At 34.9% G+C, this 16,555-nt stretch overlaps 1 protein-coding gene across 1 annotated transcript in view; it reads left to right on the forward strand.

The window, feature by feature from the left end:
- Nucleotides 1–16,555, forward strand: part of Col4a5 (collagen type IV alpha 5 chain) — a 181,203-nt gene that overhangs the window by 56,545 nt on the left and 108,103 nt on the right. The window contains exons 2-3 of the mRNA XM_090326386.1: nt 13,548–13,607; nt 16,283–16,372. Coding sequence (XP_090182512.1) covers nt 13,548–13,607; nt 16,283–16,372 — 150 coding nt within the window. The remainder of the gene's footprint in view (nt 1–13,547; nt 13,608–16,282; nt 16,373–16,555) is intronic.

Consider the following 16,555-nt stretch of genomic DNA (forward strand, 5'->3'; position numbering starts at 1 on the left):
TTTATTTTTTAAATATAATATTATTATTATTTGTTTATGTGACACTGAGGAATCCAACCCAGGGCCTCATGCATGCTAGGCAAGCATGCTACCACTAAGCCACATTCCCATCCCTGATGTTTTTTTCCCATAATCTCTTCTCCATCTATCCATTTCCCTTCTCATTAGGCCTTCAAAATATCCTAGTTTTACTACCTTGGATAGTTTTCTTTTGTTGTCTTCCCACTTCCACAAGTGGGAAAAAATAGCCAATGTGTTTTTGTGGGACTGCTTACCAAATTGCCCCTCTACCTCCTTAGTTTAGGCTAGCTACGAACCTGTTTCCATTGCTTTCCAAATGTTCATCACCATACCTGAGTAGTCAAATTTAACTTAACTTCATTGGTTCCTGAAATTTTCTTTGATTAGTTTGCACCTTGCTTCCTTCCTATCTGCCCAGCATAAGACCTACTTTTAACAAATGCCATTCTGAACAAGGATAATTTTTTAATATACAAATTCCACTTACCCAAGTGCTACTAGCAGCTTCTAAATGCATAATTCCTTAAAAGGGTGCCATTTTCATATTTTAAAATGGTCTCTGGCAGTACTACTTGTAAATTAAAATTGTAACTTTGAGACCCATGGGAAAAACTTCTTTGCCTGAAATGTAAAGATATTGGAACTGATCTGAGGAGTTTATCTATGCACTTTTTTCCATATATTTTTATTGTAATTAATAGAAGGGTTACATTATATTCACCAGATAGAAGGTGCATTACTTCACAAACATTGATACCCTTTCTCATGACTTGGTCCCCATTTCCCTCCTCCACTCCTGAGCCTCATCTTGTTTTGCCCCTTCCCTATCCTATTTCAAATAACCAAATAAGCATATACAATATATCAGATAACAAGGTGAAATACTGTATCAATATAAGATAACCAAGGGACAGCAAAAGAGATGAGAGATAACAGTACAGTAAGGAAAACAATCACTCATTATATGACTTTTGTTTCTATATCCTGGAGTCCTTTCATTTAGCTTCATACTATATGGCCTTATGTGTCTAGGTTTTGTTCTATAGTAAATCTCTCCTAAGAGAGCCCAAGGTTTCTACAGATTATGACAAATGAGGGAAACCATTGAGCCTATGTTTCTTTGAGTAAGGCTTGCTTCACTTAATATGGTTTTTTCTAAGTCTTTCCATTTCCTTACAAATGGGTTGATGTCGTTCTTTCTGACAGTGGCATAAAATTCCAAAGATGCCCCTCAGTTGATGAGTGGATCAACAAGATGTGGTATCCAACTTCAATTTTTAGAAATTATTTTTCTAGGAAGTTACTAAGTTGTTCATTGTAGTCAAACAGTGTAAGTGAAAACAGAAGAAACTATTGGAAAATGTTCTTTGTTAAAATGATGTAAAGACATGAAATCGAGACACAGAGTATCTAAAACAGGCAACACTAAGATAACATGATTTTCCATGAAAGCTGTCAATGGGATGTTACAGAATTGTAGGTGTTCAAGTTGGCTTAACAACTCCTATCCTAGTTTGTAACTGGAGCAAAAAGGGGCCCTTTAAAAAAATATGTCTTTACGGAGCTGTTATGTCTTGGTGTTCTCAGTATGGCTGTGATTTGTGCCTCTGGTTCTGTCATAATCACTGATGATGCGCTCAGAAGTGTCTCAGATAGATATTCAATTACCTAGTCACCTTCGACATGTTGGGAAAATTACTCAAAATGTTTCAATGAAAGGTTCTTGTGTCAAAGGAGGGAATAACAACAGACAGAATGCAGCCTACACAAACAAGAACTGAGTTACATTGTAAATTCTCAGGAATATTATATAAAAAAGCAGATTGAATTAATGTTTGACACTATAACAAACTTACATAGAAGCAAAGCACAAGCCCTGAATCATTGGCTTGGCAACCACAGATACATATAAAATTATATTGTAAAGTGGAGAAAGTAGCTGATGGTTATCAGTTAAGATTCATTCAGTTATAATTGAAAAGGGCAACTCCATTTATATTTAACTAAGCTAAATGTTTAATACAATAGAATGTTTGGTCATAGGAAGGTACTGCCTCAGAGATGTTGGGCTGATTGCTCCTCTCTATGAATGATTACTTCTTCCCATAGCTCTTTTTGTTTTATTCTTAGGTAGATAGCAAGATGGCTGCAGAAGTAGCAGTATTCTATCCCACTGCACACTTTTATGTAACATTTAGTCAATTCTTTCATGGAAGGTATTTAGATTGCTGAAAGTTTCTGTTCTTCTTTATTAAAGAATTTATTAACATTGATTTTTACATCATATTTCAAATGACATATCTAACAAACAAGTAATCAAGAAGGGAATCTCTATATACAATCACTGGCACTTAGATTTATTTATTTTTATTTATTTTTTTTTGCCAGTCCTGGCCTTGAGCTCAGGGCCTGAGCAATGTCCTTAGACTTTCTCAATGCTAGAGCTCTACCACTTGAGCCTCAGCACCACTTCCGGCTTTTTTCTATGTGTGTGGTACCAAGGAATCGAACCCGGGTCTTCATGCATGCTAGGCAAGCACTTTAACCACTAGGCCAAACTCCCGGCCCTATCTATGCACTTTTAAAAGTTATACTAGTAATGGAGTATTTGTCCAGAGTCAATGCCAGAATAGTTCCATCATCTGATAACTAATGTCTTCAAATCTTTGGGTTCATTTTGATCAATGTGTGTTTATGAGCTTTCTCAACTCTGATGTACTTCTGCCTGATAACCTTTCTTAGCTCTCACTTCAACCTTTCCACATCCCTCCATTGAAAGAAATCCTCAAAAACATTAAAAATTAATTACACCTAAATTTATTCTTTTTTTTCTTTTTTGGTCATCCTGGGGCTTGAACTCAGAGCCTGGGCAATCTCTTTGGGATTTCTCAAGGCTAGCATTCCACCACTTGAGCCAAAGCACCATTTCCGCCTTTTCTGGGTATGTGTTACTGAGGAATCGAACCCAGGGCTTTGTGCATGCTTGGCAAGCACTGTACCACTAGTCAATACTCCTGGCCTAAATTCATTCTTTATCTTTACAAATTGCAATATCTTTTGATAAAAGGAAATCAACAACTATATTAGTATTGGTGAATTGTATATTGGAGGCTAAATATTTTAATGAATCTTTGCTAATATTATTTGTTCTGAGTATGTAGAAAGTGGCAGCTGTTTCTTTGGTTAAAAGGCTTTCCAACTGATTAATATGTTCATCTATAATTTGATTTTTAGGGAAAACTTTCATTATAGTGAGAAGAAAATGTTTCATCTTCATAGAAAATCTGGCAAAATACCTTGGCTTTTGCTCAGAATTTGAAAGCTTAAAATATTGGAAAAGAGAGAAAATTGATTTGAGCTCTAGCTCTGTCTGCCTTATCCCTCATGTTTAAAAATGAATGGAATATATTCATTATTTCTGAAACACCCTTTCATGTCTTCTAACATTGTTTTATTGATAGCAGTTATTAGGAAGAATTAATATCTATTTGTGGTTTGTGCTAGTATATTGACAAAATATGATAAATTTTAGCCTTGGACACTGCAACAAGTGATGAACTTATGTTGAAGATTCTTGTTTTGGAAAATGATAATTTAAATAGTATCTCCTGAGAGTGTGTGAGGTTCTTAGAGTGGCTAATGCCAAAAGTACTGAAGTGTATACCTAAAGTTTAAATTTTCAGATAGTATTGAAAAATAATCAGTTCTTTCATTTATCCTGCTTGACTTCCTATGTCAGTACTTCAAGGTCAAAAACTGGCAAATTAGTTTTGCTTTATTAACAGTGTTTTCATGCTTGGAGGATACGACCCTCTATTACTTCCTTTTTTGATTTCCTCTCAATGCTGTTCTATTTTCTATTAAATCACTAAACTGGTTTATATCATTTTGAATATCTCGGTAAATATTTTGAATGTGTAACATATTATACAGTCAGGTAATACTGCCCCTGTGTTGTAAAGTTCATTTTCAACATAGTGGCTTGAGAGTATTGCGGTTGCATTGGTTCATCACTTGTCCTTTAACAATTTTATTGTATTGTTGGGGTGATGTACAGAGGGGTTACAGTTGCATTCATCAGGTAGTGGGTATGTTGCTTCTTGAACACTATTACTCCTCCCCATGTTTTCTTCCCACTTTCTTCCCCCACCCTTCCCCTGTTTTTTCCTTACTGTCTCATTTTTAAATATACACATAAACATATATACAATATACCAGGTACCAAAGTCAATTACAGTAACAACATAGGATAAACCTTAAGGGGAAAAGAAGAAGAAGAAATAGCTTCACACAATACATTAAGAACAACAATCACAAAGATCAAAACTTGTCCTTTGTCTCACCATTTTATAATTCCCCTATACTTCCCCAAATCAGATGAATGTATATTCAAGACACAGTGTACCAAAATAAAAAACAGTGACAACAGGGAATAAACCACAGGGTGGGGGGACAAAGAAAAAAGAAATAATTTTACACAGTACATTAATAAAACTCTCTTGTTTCCATATCTTGGAGTTCATTTCAATTAACATCATTTTATATGGTCATATATATGTACCTAATTGAGCTATTGTGATCTTCTGCTAGTACATATATATACTAATTATTACATATGAGGGAAACCATGGAGCCTATGTTTCTTTGGGTCTTGCTTCAATTAAGAGATTTTTTCTCCAAGTCTTTCCATTTCCTTACACATGTAGTGATGTCATTCTTTCTGATGGAAGCACAAAATTGCATTGTGTTTTACGTACCACATTTTCTTGATCCATTCATCTACTGAGAGACATCTTAGGTTGGTTCCATATCTTAGCTATGGTAAATAATGCTGCAGTGAATGTATTTGTGCTGGTATCTTTAGTGTGGCCTTGTTTGTGATCATTTGGGTAAATGCCCAGGAGTGGAATTACTGTGTCATAGAGGACCTCTATTTTTAGCCTTTAGGGGAACCTCCATATTGCTTTCCAGAATGGTTGAACCAGTTTACATTCCCAGTGACAGTGTAGTAGCATTCCCTTTTGACACCTATCCCTGCTAGCATCTGTTGTTTTCTTGATAATGGCTGTTCTAACTGGAGTGAGGTGGAATCTCAATGTCGTTTTGGATTGCATTTCTTCTATGTCCAGTGATATTATTGATCACTTTTTCATGTATCTATTGGCTATTCTTATTTTCTCTCCAGAGAAGTCTGTTTTTTCAATTATTTCACCCACTTGTGGTTATTTCTTTGAGGGTTTATTTGGGGGGTGTGTTATTTTTTTTTGAACTCCAGGTATATTTTTGATATGAGGTCCGTGTCTGTTGTATGACTAGTGAAGATCTTCTCCCCATCTATGGGCTTCCTCTTTTATCTTGCTAGCTATGTCTTCTGCCATACAGAAGCTGTGCAGTTTAGTGCAATCCCATTTATCTAGCCTTTATTTAATTGTTGTTTCTATATCTTTATTTAGATAGTTTCAACCTGTGCCAAGGAGCTCTAGTGTATCCATTATCCCCTAATGTAATATTTTCATAATATCTTTTCTTACCTCGGGGTCTTTGATTCATTTGGATTTGATTCTGGTGTGCATAAATATATATATATATGAATCTATGCATATATGTGAATCTAACTTCCATTTTTTACATGTGCATAGCCAATCCTGCAAGCACCATTTGTTGAAGAGGCTGTCTTTCTTCCATCTGACGATTTGGCTCCCTTATCAAAGATTAGTTGACCATAGGTCTGTGGGTTGATTTCTGGGTCTTCAGTTCTGTTTTATTGGTCCTCAGGCCTGTTTTTGTGCCCTACCATGTTGTTTTCATAACTATGGCTTTATTCATTTAAAAAAAAGTCTGGAGTATGCTTAAGGAAAACTTTCCATGGATCCTTAGCATTTCTATACATCTTGAGAGGAGAGCAGTGAACTCTCAATGAACTCAATAAACTCTATTTTCAAGGATGTTCTACAATGAGTGAATTGGAAGCTAGTGTTAGCTATCTCCTATTGGAAGTCCTTCATTCCTCTACTGAAAAATAATATCTTGTATTACATATTGTATTTTAATTAATCACTTCATCAGATTATGGACATTTGAATTGTTTGTTCTTTTTACTTTTTTACAATAGCCGACCACAAAAATCTTATGAATAGTCATGTAAAACTTTTTGTATGGGCATGCTTCTAGTTTGATTGGATATAAACTAAAAAGTGAAATAGCTGGGTCCTGTATTCTAAAGTGCTTGAGCAATAATATGGGGCTTCTAATTTCATTCACATCCTCAAGAAGGATTGTTATTATCTATTTTTATTATTATAGATATCTAGAATGTGTGAAGTTATATCTCATTCAAGTTTTCCATGATTCATTTTCCTGTTACATAATGATTTGTTTTATCATCTTAGCATGTGCTTATTAAATATTAATATGTCTTTTTTTGAGAAAATTACTACTTGGATCTTTCATATTTTTCTGGTGATACTGAGATTTGAGCTCAAGGCTGCACACTTGCTAAGTGCTCCTCTCAGTTGAGTCATTGTGCTAAGTTCCTTTTTGTATCGACTGAGTCTCCCTGCACACCTAAGCTACCCTGAATAGTAATCCTTCTATTTATGCTTCTCTTTGTCACTGGAATAATAGGCACACATTTCTGTGCTCAGCCATTATGCTTCCCTCACAATTTAGGATGACAGGTGTTTTCCATTGCACTCAGCCATTGATTGGAGTCTTGTAAATTTTTATGTCAGGACTAGCCACAAGGCATAATCTCCTGATTTCCACTTCCCAAGTAACTAGTATTATAGGCTTGAACCACTGTTCCTGCTCTTTCACATTTTTATATGCATTATTTGACTTTTTGGCAAGTTGTAAATATTCCTTATAAATTCTGGATACAAATCCTTCATGAGGTACATGATTTACAAGTACATTTTCTCATTCTGTAGGTTGAAATTTTTAAACTTTGACATTGTCCTCTGAAGCACATTTATATTTTGTTGAATTTAAAAATCAGAAAAATATACTCTTCTTCGTAGAGTTTCTTAGTTTAGGTTTTTTTTTTTTGACCAGTGCTTGAGCACTGTTGGTCTTGGTCTTTCTCAAGGACAGAGCTCTACACTTGAGCCACAGCATGACTTTTGGCTTTCTTTTTTTTCTATGTATGTGGTATTGAGGAATCAAACCCAGGTCTTCATGCATGCTAGGCAAGCACTGTACGACTAGGCTAAACTCCTGGCCCCAGAGTTTTTTAGTGTTAACTCTTTAATCTCTTATTTTGAGTTAAAATTTAAAATATGGGGATTATTATCATAGAGCTCTTGAAATGGTAATATTCATCTTTAATATTTGTTCTGATCCATGAACATGGGATATTTTTCAGTTTTTTGTGTATTCTAAATTTCAACAATATTTTATAATTACTAGTGTATGTTTCCTGATTTCATCATGTATACTTAGCCTTAAGAATTCGATTCTTTTTCATGTGCTTTTATATAAATTTACCACTTAATTTCATAAAAGAGCATAGAAATTCAATATAATCCCATTTATTGATTTTTTTGCTTATAACTTCGTTGTGCTCATTCATTATCTCTAATACGGATTTCTAATATGTATTCTTTTGTGTGAATATAAATTAGTTACCTCTGTTTCATTTCTTTGTCTAATTTCTCTGCATAGACAGGAGAAAAAATAAGGGAGTGGAGTTATCTGTTTTATTCTTGCATTATAAGGAAATTATTTAGTTTGTTTTCGTTTAATATCAACTGTGGGTATTTTGTAGATGCCTTCTATCTGACTGGTAAAGATTCCTGCTCTTCTTACCTTACATTAATATCTTTCTTTCCTTCCTTCCTTCCTTCCTTCCTTTTTCCCTCCCTCTCTCCCTTCCTCCCTTCCCCCTCCCCTCCCTCCTCCTCTTCTTCTCCTTCTTCTTCTTCTTCTTCTTCTTCTTCTTCTTCTTCTTCTTCTTCTTCTTCTTCTTCTTCTTCTCCTTCTCCTTCTCCTCCTCCTCCTCCTCCTCCTCCTCCTCCTCCTCCTCCTCCTCCTCCTCCTCCTTCTCCTCCTCCTCCTCCTCCTCTTCCTCGCTTGGGCATGGAGCTTGTACTCTGGGCCTGGTCACTGTCCCTGAGATCCTCAGCTCAAAGCTGTTGCCCTACCTCTTAAGCCACAGAGCCACTTCCAATGTTGTTTCTTTTATATCTTAGTTTAATAATTTGAGTCTTTTGTTTTCTTTTCAGAAGGGTTAAGGTTTGATCTCCGGACCTTATACTCAGGCTACTTGCCTGGCTGATGCTATATTTCCTTCTATATTTTTTGTATGGATATTAGAAGCCTTTTAAATCAAGGTACACAATATTCATCTTTCTAGACTCCTTAAACAAATTTGGCATGGTCATTTCTCTTTAGCTACCTTTTCTTTTTTCCTCATTTTTCCAAATTGAAGTCTAGGTATTCATTTTCTCTAGTCTTTATCAATATGCTCGGGAATTTGTCCTTTTTAACTTTGATAACAGTTATTGGATATATCCCTTCTTTTTATTTGGGGAATCCTGCAGAATCACAGATGGTAAAAGATTGTAGATACCTGAGGAAATCACATTACTCATACATATTATTTTACTATTGAGAAAGTAGCTTAAATTATAGGAATGACTTACTCATTGTCTCCAAATGGCAATAAACCCAGGGAGTATTTTTTTATACTAGGGCCTTCCTACTGCATTATCTTTTCTGTTATTATTTCATTATATTTTAGTTTTATTTTAAGTTCATTACAACCTTTGATTTTAGTATTAGAATGTAAGTTCCTTAAAGGCAGCATCCATACCTACATTTTTGTACAGCTTGTAGGCATATTGCTCTGCTTTCTGCTTATTAGTCATCTAATCACTCTTGATAGATAATGATTAAAAAATAAAAAGATTGTTCTATTAGTCAAATATTTAATTAGTTCTATGTCCTTTGGTGCCACTATTATAACTGTATAGAAAGTGGCATCTAGTGGTTGGTGTATGTATTACATTGACCTGTTTTTTTTTTTACCCATAAATAGAAAATTTTTCATAACATAGGTGGAATAAGTAGCATTTAATTTAAATTTTCATATTGCATTCAAGCTAATTTATTTGTTTTTTAGATTATTTTATCTTTTAAATAGTTGTACAGAGGGGTTTCAGTTCATAATGAGTACATCTTGATAAATGTCACGCTTTTATCATTCTTCATCTCTCCAATCCCCACACATCCCCTCATGTTACCTAGTTCCATTTTCAAATATATACATTGAATATTATGACTGTTTTCACCCACCCCTCTCTCCATTTGTCTCTCCTCCTCTCCTGACTTCAACCATCTCTGATACCACATGTTCTAGCTTCCTGGTATTCATTTTGTTCAACTATAAGTTAATTGTTTAGAGGAGTTACACTGGTTGTGTATATATGTATATGGCCCTACATGTCTAACAAATTGATTTCTAATTACAAAATATTTTAAGTAGTCTTCTCTCTGAAATAAATGATACATTATAAATGACCTTCAAAGCCGCTCATGGTGGCTCACTCCTGTAATCCTAGCTACTAAGGAGGCTGATATCTGAGGATAGAGGTTCAAAGCCAGTCCGTACACTAAAGACCATAAGACTCATCTCCAATTAACCGGAAAGCGGTGCTGTGGATCAAGGGGTAGGGTGGTAGCCTTGAGCTGAAGAGCTTAGGAACAGCACGCAGGCCCAGAGTTCAAGTCCCACGACCAACAAAACATGTTCTTTAAGAAACAATGATAGAGAAAAATAAAGATATCATAGCAATGCAAAATTTACTGTGCCCTAAGCTAAAAATCTGGCAAGCAAGTGCTCAGAGTAGCAGGGTGCTCCCTTATTTATCCTTAACACAGCAGGTCCAGCCCCTTTGCTCCGATTGGTTCAGCTCAGGTTCATAATCTTCTCATGATTGGCTAGTCTGAATAGGGCAAAACATATTTACATAAAGTGACTTTGAAATAAATTCACCATACACAGGTAGCCTCAAAAGATACCTGTACCCTCTGATATTTCTTGAACACTCTGAGGTTTGTCTTCAGAGTATGTCTTAATTCCATCTTGAAAAGAATGCACTTGAAGGTAAAATCTTTTTTTATTCTTTTTTAAAATTTTATTTATTTATTTACTTTTACAAATGTTCTTAGAGAAAGAAAACATATGTTAGTTCATAGTGAGAAACAATAATAGCATTGGCTTTTAACCATGTTTCCATGCTTAAAATATATTTGGGAGTATAGTTCATTTTTAAATTTGACTCACAAAGAATTCTTCCATTTTCTTGACCTGGTGTCTGCTTTGACTTTCTGTTCCCAAAGGTGGTGTTATCTTCCTGTACACAGGAATTTCTGGACCACTTAATCCCCAGTATTTTGTCTTTTGCCAGTCCTGGGCCTTGAATTCAGCGCCTGAGAACCGTCCTTGGGATTTCCCAAGGCTAGTGCTCTACCAGCTGAGCAACTGGCCTTTTCTATGTATATGATACCGAGGAATCAAACCCAAATCTTCATGGATGCTAGGCAAGCACTCTACCAGTAGGGGCTTGAACTCTGGGCCTGGGTGCTACTGCCCTATGCCTTGAGCCACAGCACCACTACCCAAAATACTCCTCTTTTTGGTCATTGTACTATTTGTCTGTTGGAGGAAGAGTAATATACTGGGCTCCAAAGAAGAAAGGTAGAGCCTCATGAAACATGCAGTGTTCTGAGATTAATTGGAAACATAAAGAGACTCAAGGGGTCAAGAATGTGGCCTAGTGTTAGAGTGCTTGTCTTGCATGCATGGAGTCCTGTGTTCAATTCATTGGCATCACAGACACAGAAAAAGCTGATACTGTGGCTCAAGTGGTGGAGTGCTAGCCTTGAGCAAGCCCCAGGACAGAGCCCAGGCTCTGAGTTCAAGTTCCAGGAATGAAAAAAAAAATGGGCTCAAGATATCAAGGATAGTAAAGGTATTTCTTGTGAGAATTTGGGGTTTAGGTGCACACAGTGGCCATCAGGATCAGGGGTGAAGTTTCCTCCAGTCATCACTGTGTGACTGGGATGGATGCAATTTAAAACAAGGATACTTTGTCATTGGCCTGGAAAATGCTCACTTGAGTTGTTGAAGGCAAAATCTTTTATTTCAAAAATTTGTCATTACAACTCAGTTTCTTATTTCCTAAACAAAAGCCAAACCACCAGCTCAAAGCAGGAACTTTGAAGCACACACTTTCATAGAAAAGACAGCTTATTTCACAATTTTAACAAAGGAATATGAAAAGATGAAATTACTAATTTTAAAGAAATATGTTTGGTAAAACTACTTGAAAACTGTTACTCAAGAATATAAAATGGTCAGGTGCTTGTGGATCATGCTAGCAATCTTAGCTACTCAGGAGGCTGAGATCTGAAGATTGTGGTTCAGAGTTAGCCCAGGGAGCAAGTTGGTGAGATTCTTATCTCCAGTAACTTAGAAAAGGCCTGAGTAAGCCCTGTGGCTCAAGTGGTAGAATACTAGTCTTGAGCAAAAAAAGCTCAGTGACAGAGCTCAGGCCCAGAGTTCAAGCCCCAGGACCAGCCTAGAAAAGAAAAGAATGTAAAATATCTTGTTTGTTTTTAAACTGTATTAAGAGTTAACAAACACAGTTGGATATTAGGAAACAAGAAATATAATTGTAGTGAACATTTCCATGATTTTCACATTGTTATTTTTACTTGTTCAGACGGTTTTAATTCAAAATGTCAGTACATGACTACAATATCGTATTATTGAAATTCTAGTAGATGTCATTCTTAGGATCTTTAATTTATATTTAAAAGAAAATTTCTTAATGATGGCTGGAAATAGATAATTAACTGTGTTTATACTCAAAACCCTATCCACATATATTCACAAAGAAAATGCAGGCATACATTACAAATGCCATAGTTATAATAATTGCTATTTTATATCAGATTTATCCTTTGTCCTTTAATTATTCAGTTATTAAATGTGTTGTTTAATGCTTATAATATTCGCAATATCCTGTGAGTTTGTGAATCAGTGTCATCTGAATTTGGTAAATTCAGAAATTGAAGGCATTGCTGTGTATGGTAGAACACCAGTTGGTGATCACGTCATCAGATAATTAGTCTGAGTCCCAATTTCAGAACAAAAAATGGTAAAATCAGAGTTTGGAGTCAAGAATTTATCTGAACAAAACAGTATCGTATTTTTATTTAGCCTCAGTTTCTGGACTATTATAATGTATGTGAGTTCATCCTTCCCAATGTTGAGCAAAGATTTACTGGGTGTATTTCACCATATATATGCCTGGCGTATAACAGAAAATCAGTAAGAATTTGTTAAATTAGTTATATCTTTTCCACGGAGTTACATCTTATTCATATCTTTATATTTTGTCTAACACGTGCTTTGGCATCAAATGATACTTCGTGTTTAATGACTGTGTTAAAAAATCTTACTTGATTTGTAATATGCAATGCCCTTTCAATTTGAAATATCAGTAGAAAAACTGTCTGCAGTGTTTGGAGAATCAGCCACCACAAAGCCATTGGGGCTTGTTTTATAATCAGAAAGAGAAGTTTCATTATGAGAGTGGCTTCTTATTTTAGTTGAGTTAGTTTGATTAGCATTCAAGAAGGTATCTGGTAGTGACTACAGAAAGGACCACATGGACTGTTGGAGTTGCTCAAGGCAAAATACTGGTGAATACTTTTTGATATTTACATTACATAGAGAACTTATTAAATATGTCTTTATTATGTTTGGGGAAAAAGTATACCACCTTCTTGCATATAAACACTAAACTCTCTACATGTATAGCGTATGTAACACTAATTACATACTGTTTCTTTTTGCAAAGTTTATACTAGAGTAAAGGAGAAATTTGGATCGTATACTTTTTATCTCTATAGATTTTTATTTTATATTATCTTTATCCATTTTTTTCTGGCTTCAAAGTCTTACTTTCTAGTATGTAATTTGAAAGAAGTGGTAATTTAGAATTTAAAGTCTGGAGAGCAAAATTTGTGGTATGGAGATTTAGAAATTAAGCTAATATTAGTGATTTGGAAGTAAGTGTAAAGAAAAGCATTATGGGTTTTACATTCTACAGATGCCCATGAACGTAGAGAAGCAAGTGGTAGCTAACTATGCCTAGTTGCCAGAGTCATTGCTAATATAGATGAAGAGGTGATTTGTTATAAACAATAGTAGAAAGAATAACAGAAGGAAGCAGGTTTCTAGAGCTTTTACAGTGATAAATCATATTAAATCATATAATAATATAAGAAATTTGTTTTTATTTTTAACATCTTCAAAATGTGTGTTCTCAATTTAAGATTATAAAAATTACATTTATTGTGAAGTGTTTAAACAATATACAAAGCAAAGGTAGCTATCATTTTCAGCTTATATATTTTCTTCTGGTATTTGTTTTGTAAGTTTGGACTTCTGAATTAGATGTCTGGCTTTCAAGTTTGTACTTAAATGATTATTTTCCTCTTTCTGTTTCTAATAGGCTTGCTATGGGTGTTCTCCAGGATCAAAGTGTGGCTGTAGTGGTGTAAAAGGGGAAAAGGTAAGAACTGACAAGGGACCTTACAACTGAGTAAAAGCAATAAAATCATTTTTAAAAATATATATATTTAAATACAAAGGCTTCTTTTTGTCAGCACATAAGTAAAATTAGAGAATTTATAAAGATTAAACTATATCTCCGTGATTATGAAACTTTTTATGCTAAAGGCCATCCAGTGAAGATTTTAAGGTTATGATACATGTTAAATTTTCTTTTTTTCCTTTTATTTTCTATTGTGGTTCAGGGGATGGATTCTCTTATTCAGGGTTTTGCTCAAACCAGTCAAGCACTGTACTACTGAGTCATACTTCCAACTCTTCTTCGTCTTGTTTCTTTTTTAAAAAATTTCTTGGGATTGAACTCAGGGCCTTAAGTCTGTCATTTGATCCATGACCTTTCCTTTTAAAAAATAGTTACAAAACCAAGCCAAAGAGTCTTTTAAAGGTGACCAAAACATCTTAAACTCTTGTGCCATACAAAGTAAGTCTGTGATAGATCTTGCCTGAAAGCTCTTATCAAATTGAATTGGCAAAAATAAATGAGAAAAATGCTTACAATGGAAGCTACACATTTATCAGCTACTTCATACTGAATACTGTGCTAGACATTTTCACTTATTTTTTTATCTAGTCCATGCAAGTTAATGATAGATGAATATTTTATCTGTTTTTTTCTCTCAGTAGTACCTTCATACGTATAGATAGAATGATTGTAAAGTGAGTATTATTGAGGATTAAGTATCCTCAACTTATGTTTGACGAGGAATGTACTTACTACCTTACCTATGTAACTGTAACCCCTCTGTATATCCTCTCGATAATAAAATTATATTTAAAACAACAGCCATCCACTGTACAATGTGGTTTACAACAAAATTAGAACATTAAAGGAGAGTAGTGAATTGTAGACTATAAAGAATTATACTAGAATATAGGATTATATTCTATTCTTGGCTCAATGAATCTCAATATTTTAATAAATAAATATTTTATATAAATGAATAAACACATAAATAAATATATGTACGTTTGAAGTAACATCTCATCCAGGTTATGAATGTAAAAGATACTTTGAAGTCATAGAGCAAAGAAATTTATTTCAAAGCTTTTTCTGATTATCTAACTCACTATCCCCATAACAAAATACCTATTAATATTAATTGAATAGTTTTCTGCAGAATACTTGTGTGAATAACATGACTTTGAAGGAGTAGTTTTGCAAGAATGATGTTGTCTCTAATAGTAAAAAAGGCTATAAGTGATTCATATCAGGTAATTGTGGGGTGAATTATCTGATAAACTCCTCTAGAGATAAGAATTAAACACTCTGAGATACACAGGAGGCTGAGTTCTGAGGATCATGGTTCAAAGCCAGCCTGGGCACTAAAGACCTTTAGACACTTATCTCTGATTCATCACTAGAAAAGGGGAAGTGGAGCTATGGCTCAGGGGGTAGGATGGTAGCCTTGAGCTGAAGAGTTCAGAAGCAACACCACAGGCCTGGGGGTAGGGCCATAGCCTTGAGATGAAGAGCTCAGGGACTGTACCCAGGCCCAGAGTTCAGGCCCAACGACCCACCAACACACACACACACACACACACACACACACACACACACACACACACACACACACACACACATGCTATTTGATAATGTTAGAAGGTTACCAAATGAGGAAAGTAGACAAGTTTTTATTTTTAATTGAAAAGAAGTATATTGAGAGAATTTGTATTTGTAGTTTTTCCTGTATTCATCACTTAGTCTGTACAAAAGAGGATAGTTAAATCCCTGACCCCCCAAAAAAAAACAGTCATACTAGTTTTAAAGGCAAAGGGAAAGACTTAGGGACTCCAGAATAGCTGGAAAATAGGAGAAAATTTGCTGGAATGGAGGGAGATACAGAAGAGAGCCTAAAATTATGCTTAACTATTCAACCAAGTTTTGTTTTACATATAGTGGATTATTCGCACAACATTGAAACAAAAAAAAAAGAATTAACCAAAAGCATGGAATGACTGAGTATAGACAGAAGGGAAAATAGTTTCAAGCCTAAGTTTTTACAACAGAATTTCAGAACACTTTAGATGAAGATAAGTAAACTGAAGATCTTTGAATATTGCCTACAATATGCTGCAACATGCAATTAAAATTTCCCAAGTGGACTAGGCATTGGTGGCTCACACCTGTAATTCTAAGTACTCAGAAGGCTGAGTTCTGAGGATCATGGTTCAAAACCAACCTGGGAAAGGAAGTTTGTGAGACTCTTCTCTCCAATTAATCACCTGAAAACTGGAAGTGCAGCTGTGGCTCATAGTGGTAGGAAGGTAGCCTTGAGCTGAAGTGCTCAAGGACAGTGCCCTGAGTTCAAGCTCCATGACCAAAAAAATAGTTTATCTGATAGTTGTCATAACAGAGCCACCAGTGCCAGACTGATATACGTTTTCATTTTGCAAAAACCAAGAAGATATAATATGAAATGTCAGCAATTTTTATGTCATTCTTAATGATATGTATTTTACTCTTATGTCTTAAAGTTTCCACATGTTATTCATATATAACGAATTTAGTATGATTCAGTTAGTTTTATCTGGACAATAATTTGACCTTTTTAGATCTCAGCTATAGTTGTGTTTGAAAATTTACCAATTACCAATTTCATTTTTATTTGATTACAGGGAGAACAAGGATTTCCAGGCTTAGAAGGCCATCCAGGTTTACCTGGATTTCCAGGTCCAGAAGGGCCTCCTGGACTTCAGGGACAAAAGGTACATTTGCCATCAGAAACACCAGAGGAATTAAGCCATCTTAAATGTGGGGCCAGGTGTCCAATGAACTAAAATGTTACTAAATTATAGTGAGGAACTCTTTAAATCAAGCAATGGAATAGTAGGTTTTATTGATTTTTATTCTTAATTGAATATCACTGCCACATTCAAATTTTCATTGAT

This window comes from Megascapheus bottae, chromosome X, assembly GCF_031878675.1.
Source record: "Megascapheus bottae isolate mThoBot1 chromosome X, mThoBot2.hap1, whole genome shotgun sequence".
Lineage (NCBI taxonomy): Eukaryota > Metazoa > Chordata > Mammalia > Rodentia > Geomyidae > Megascapheus > Megascapheus bottae.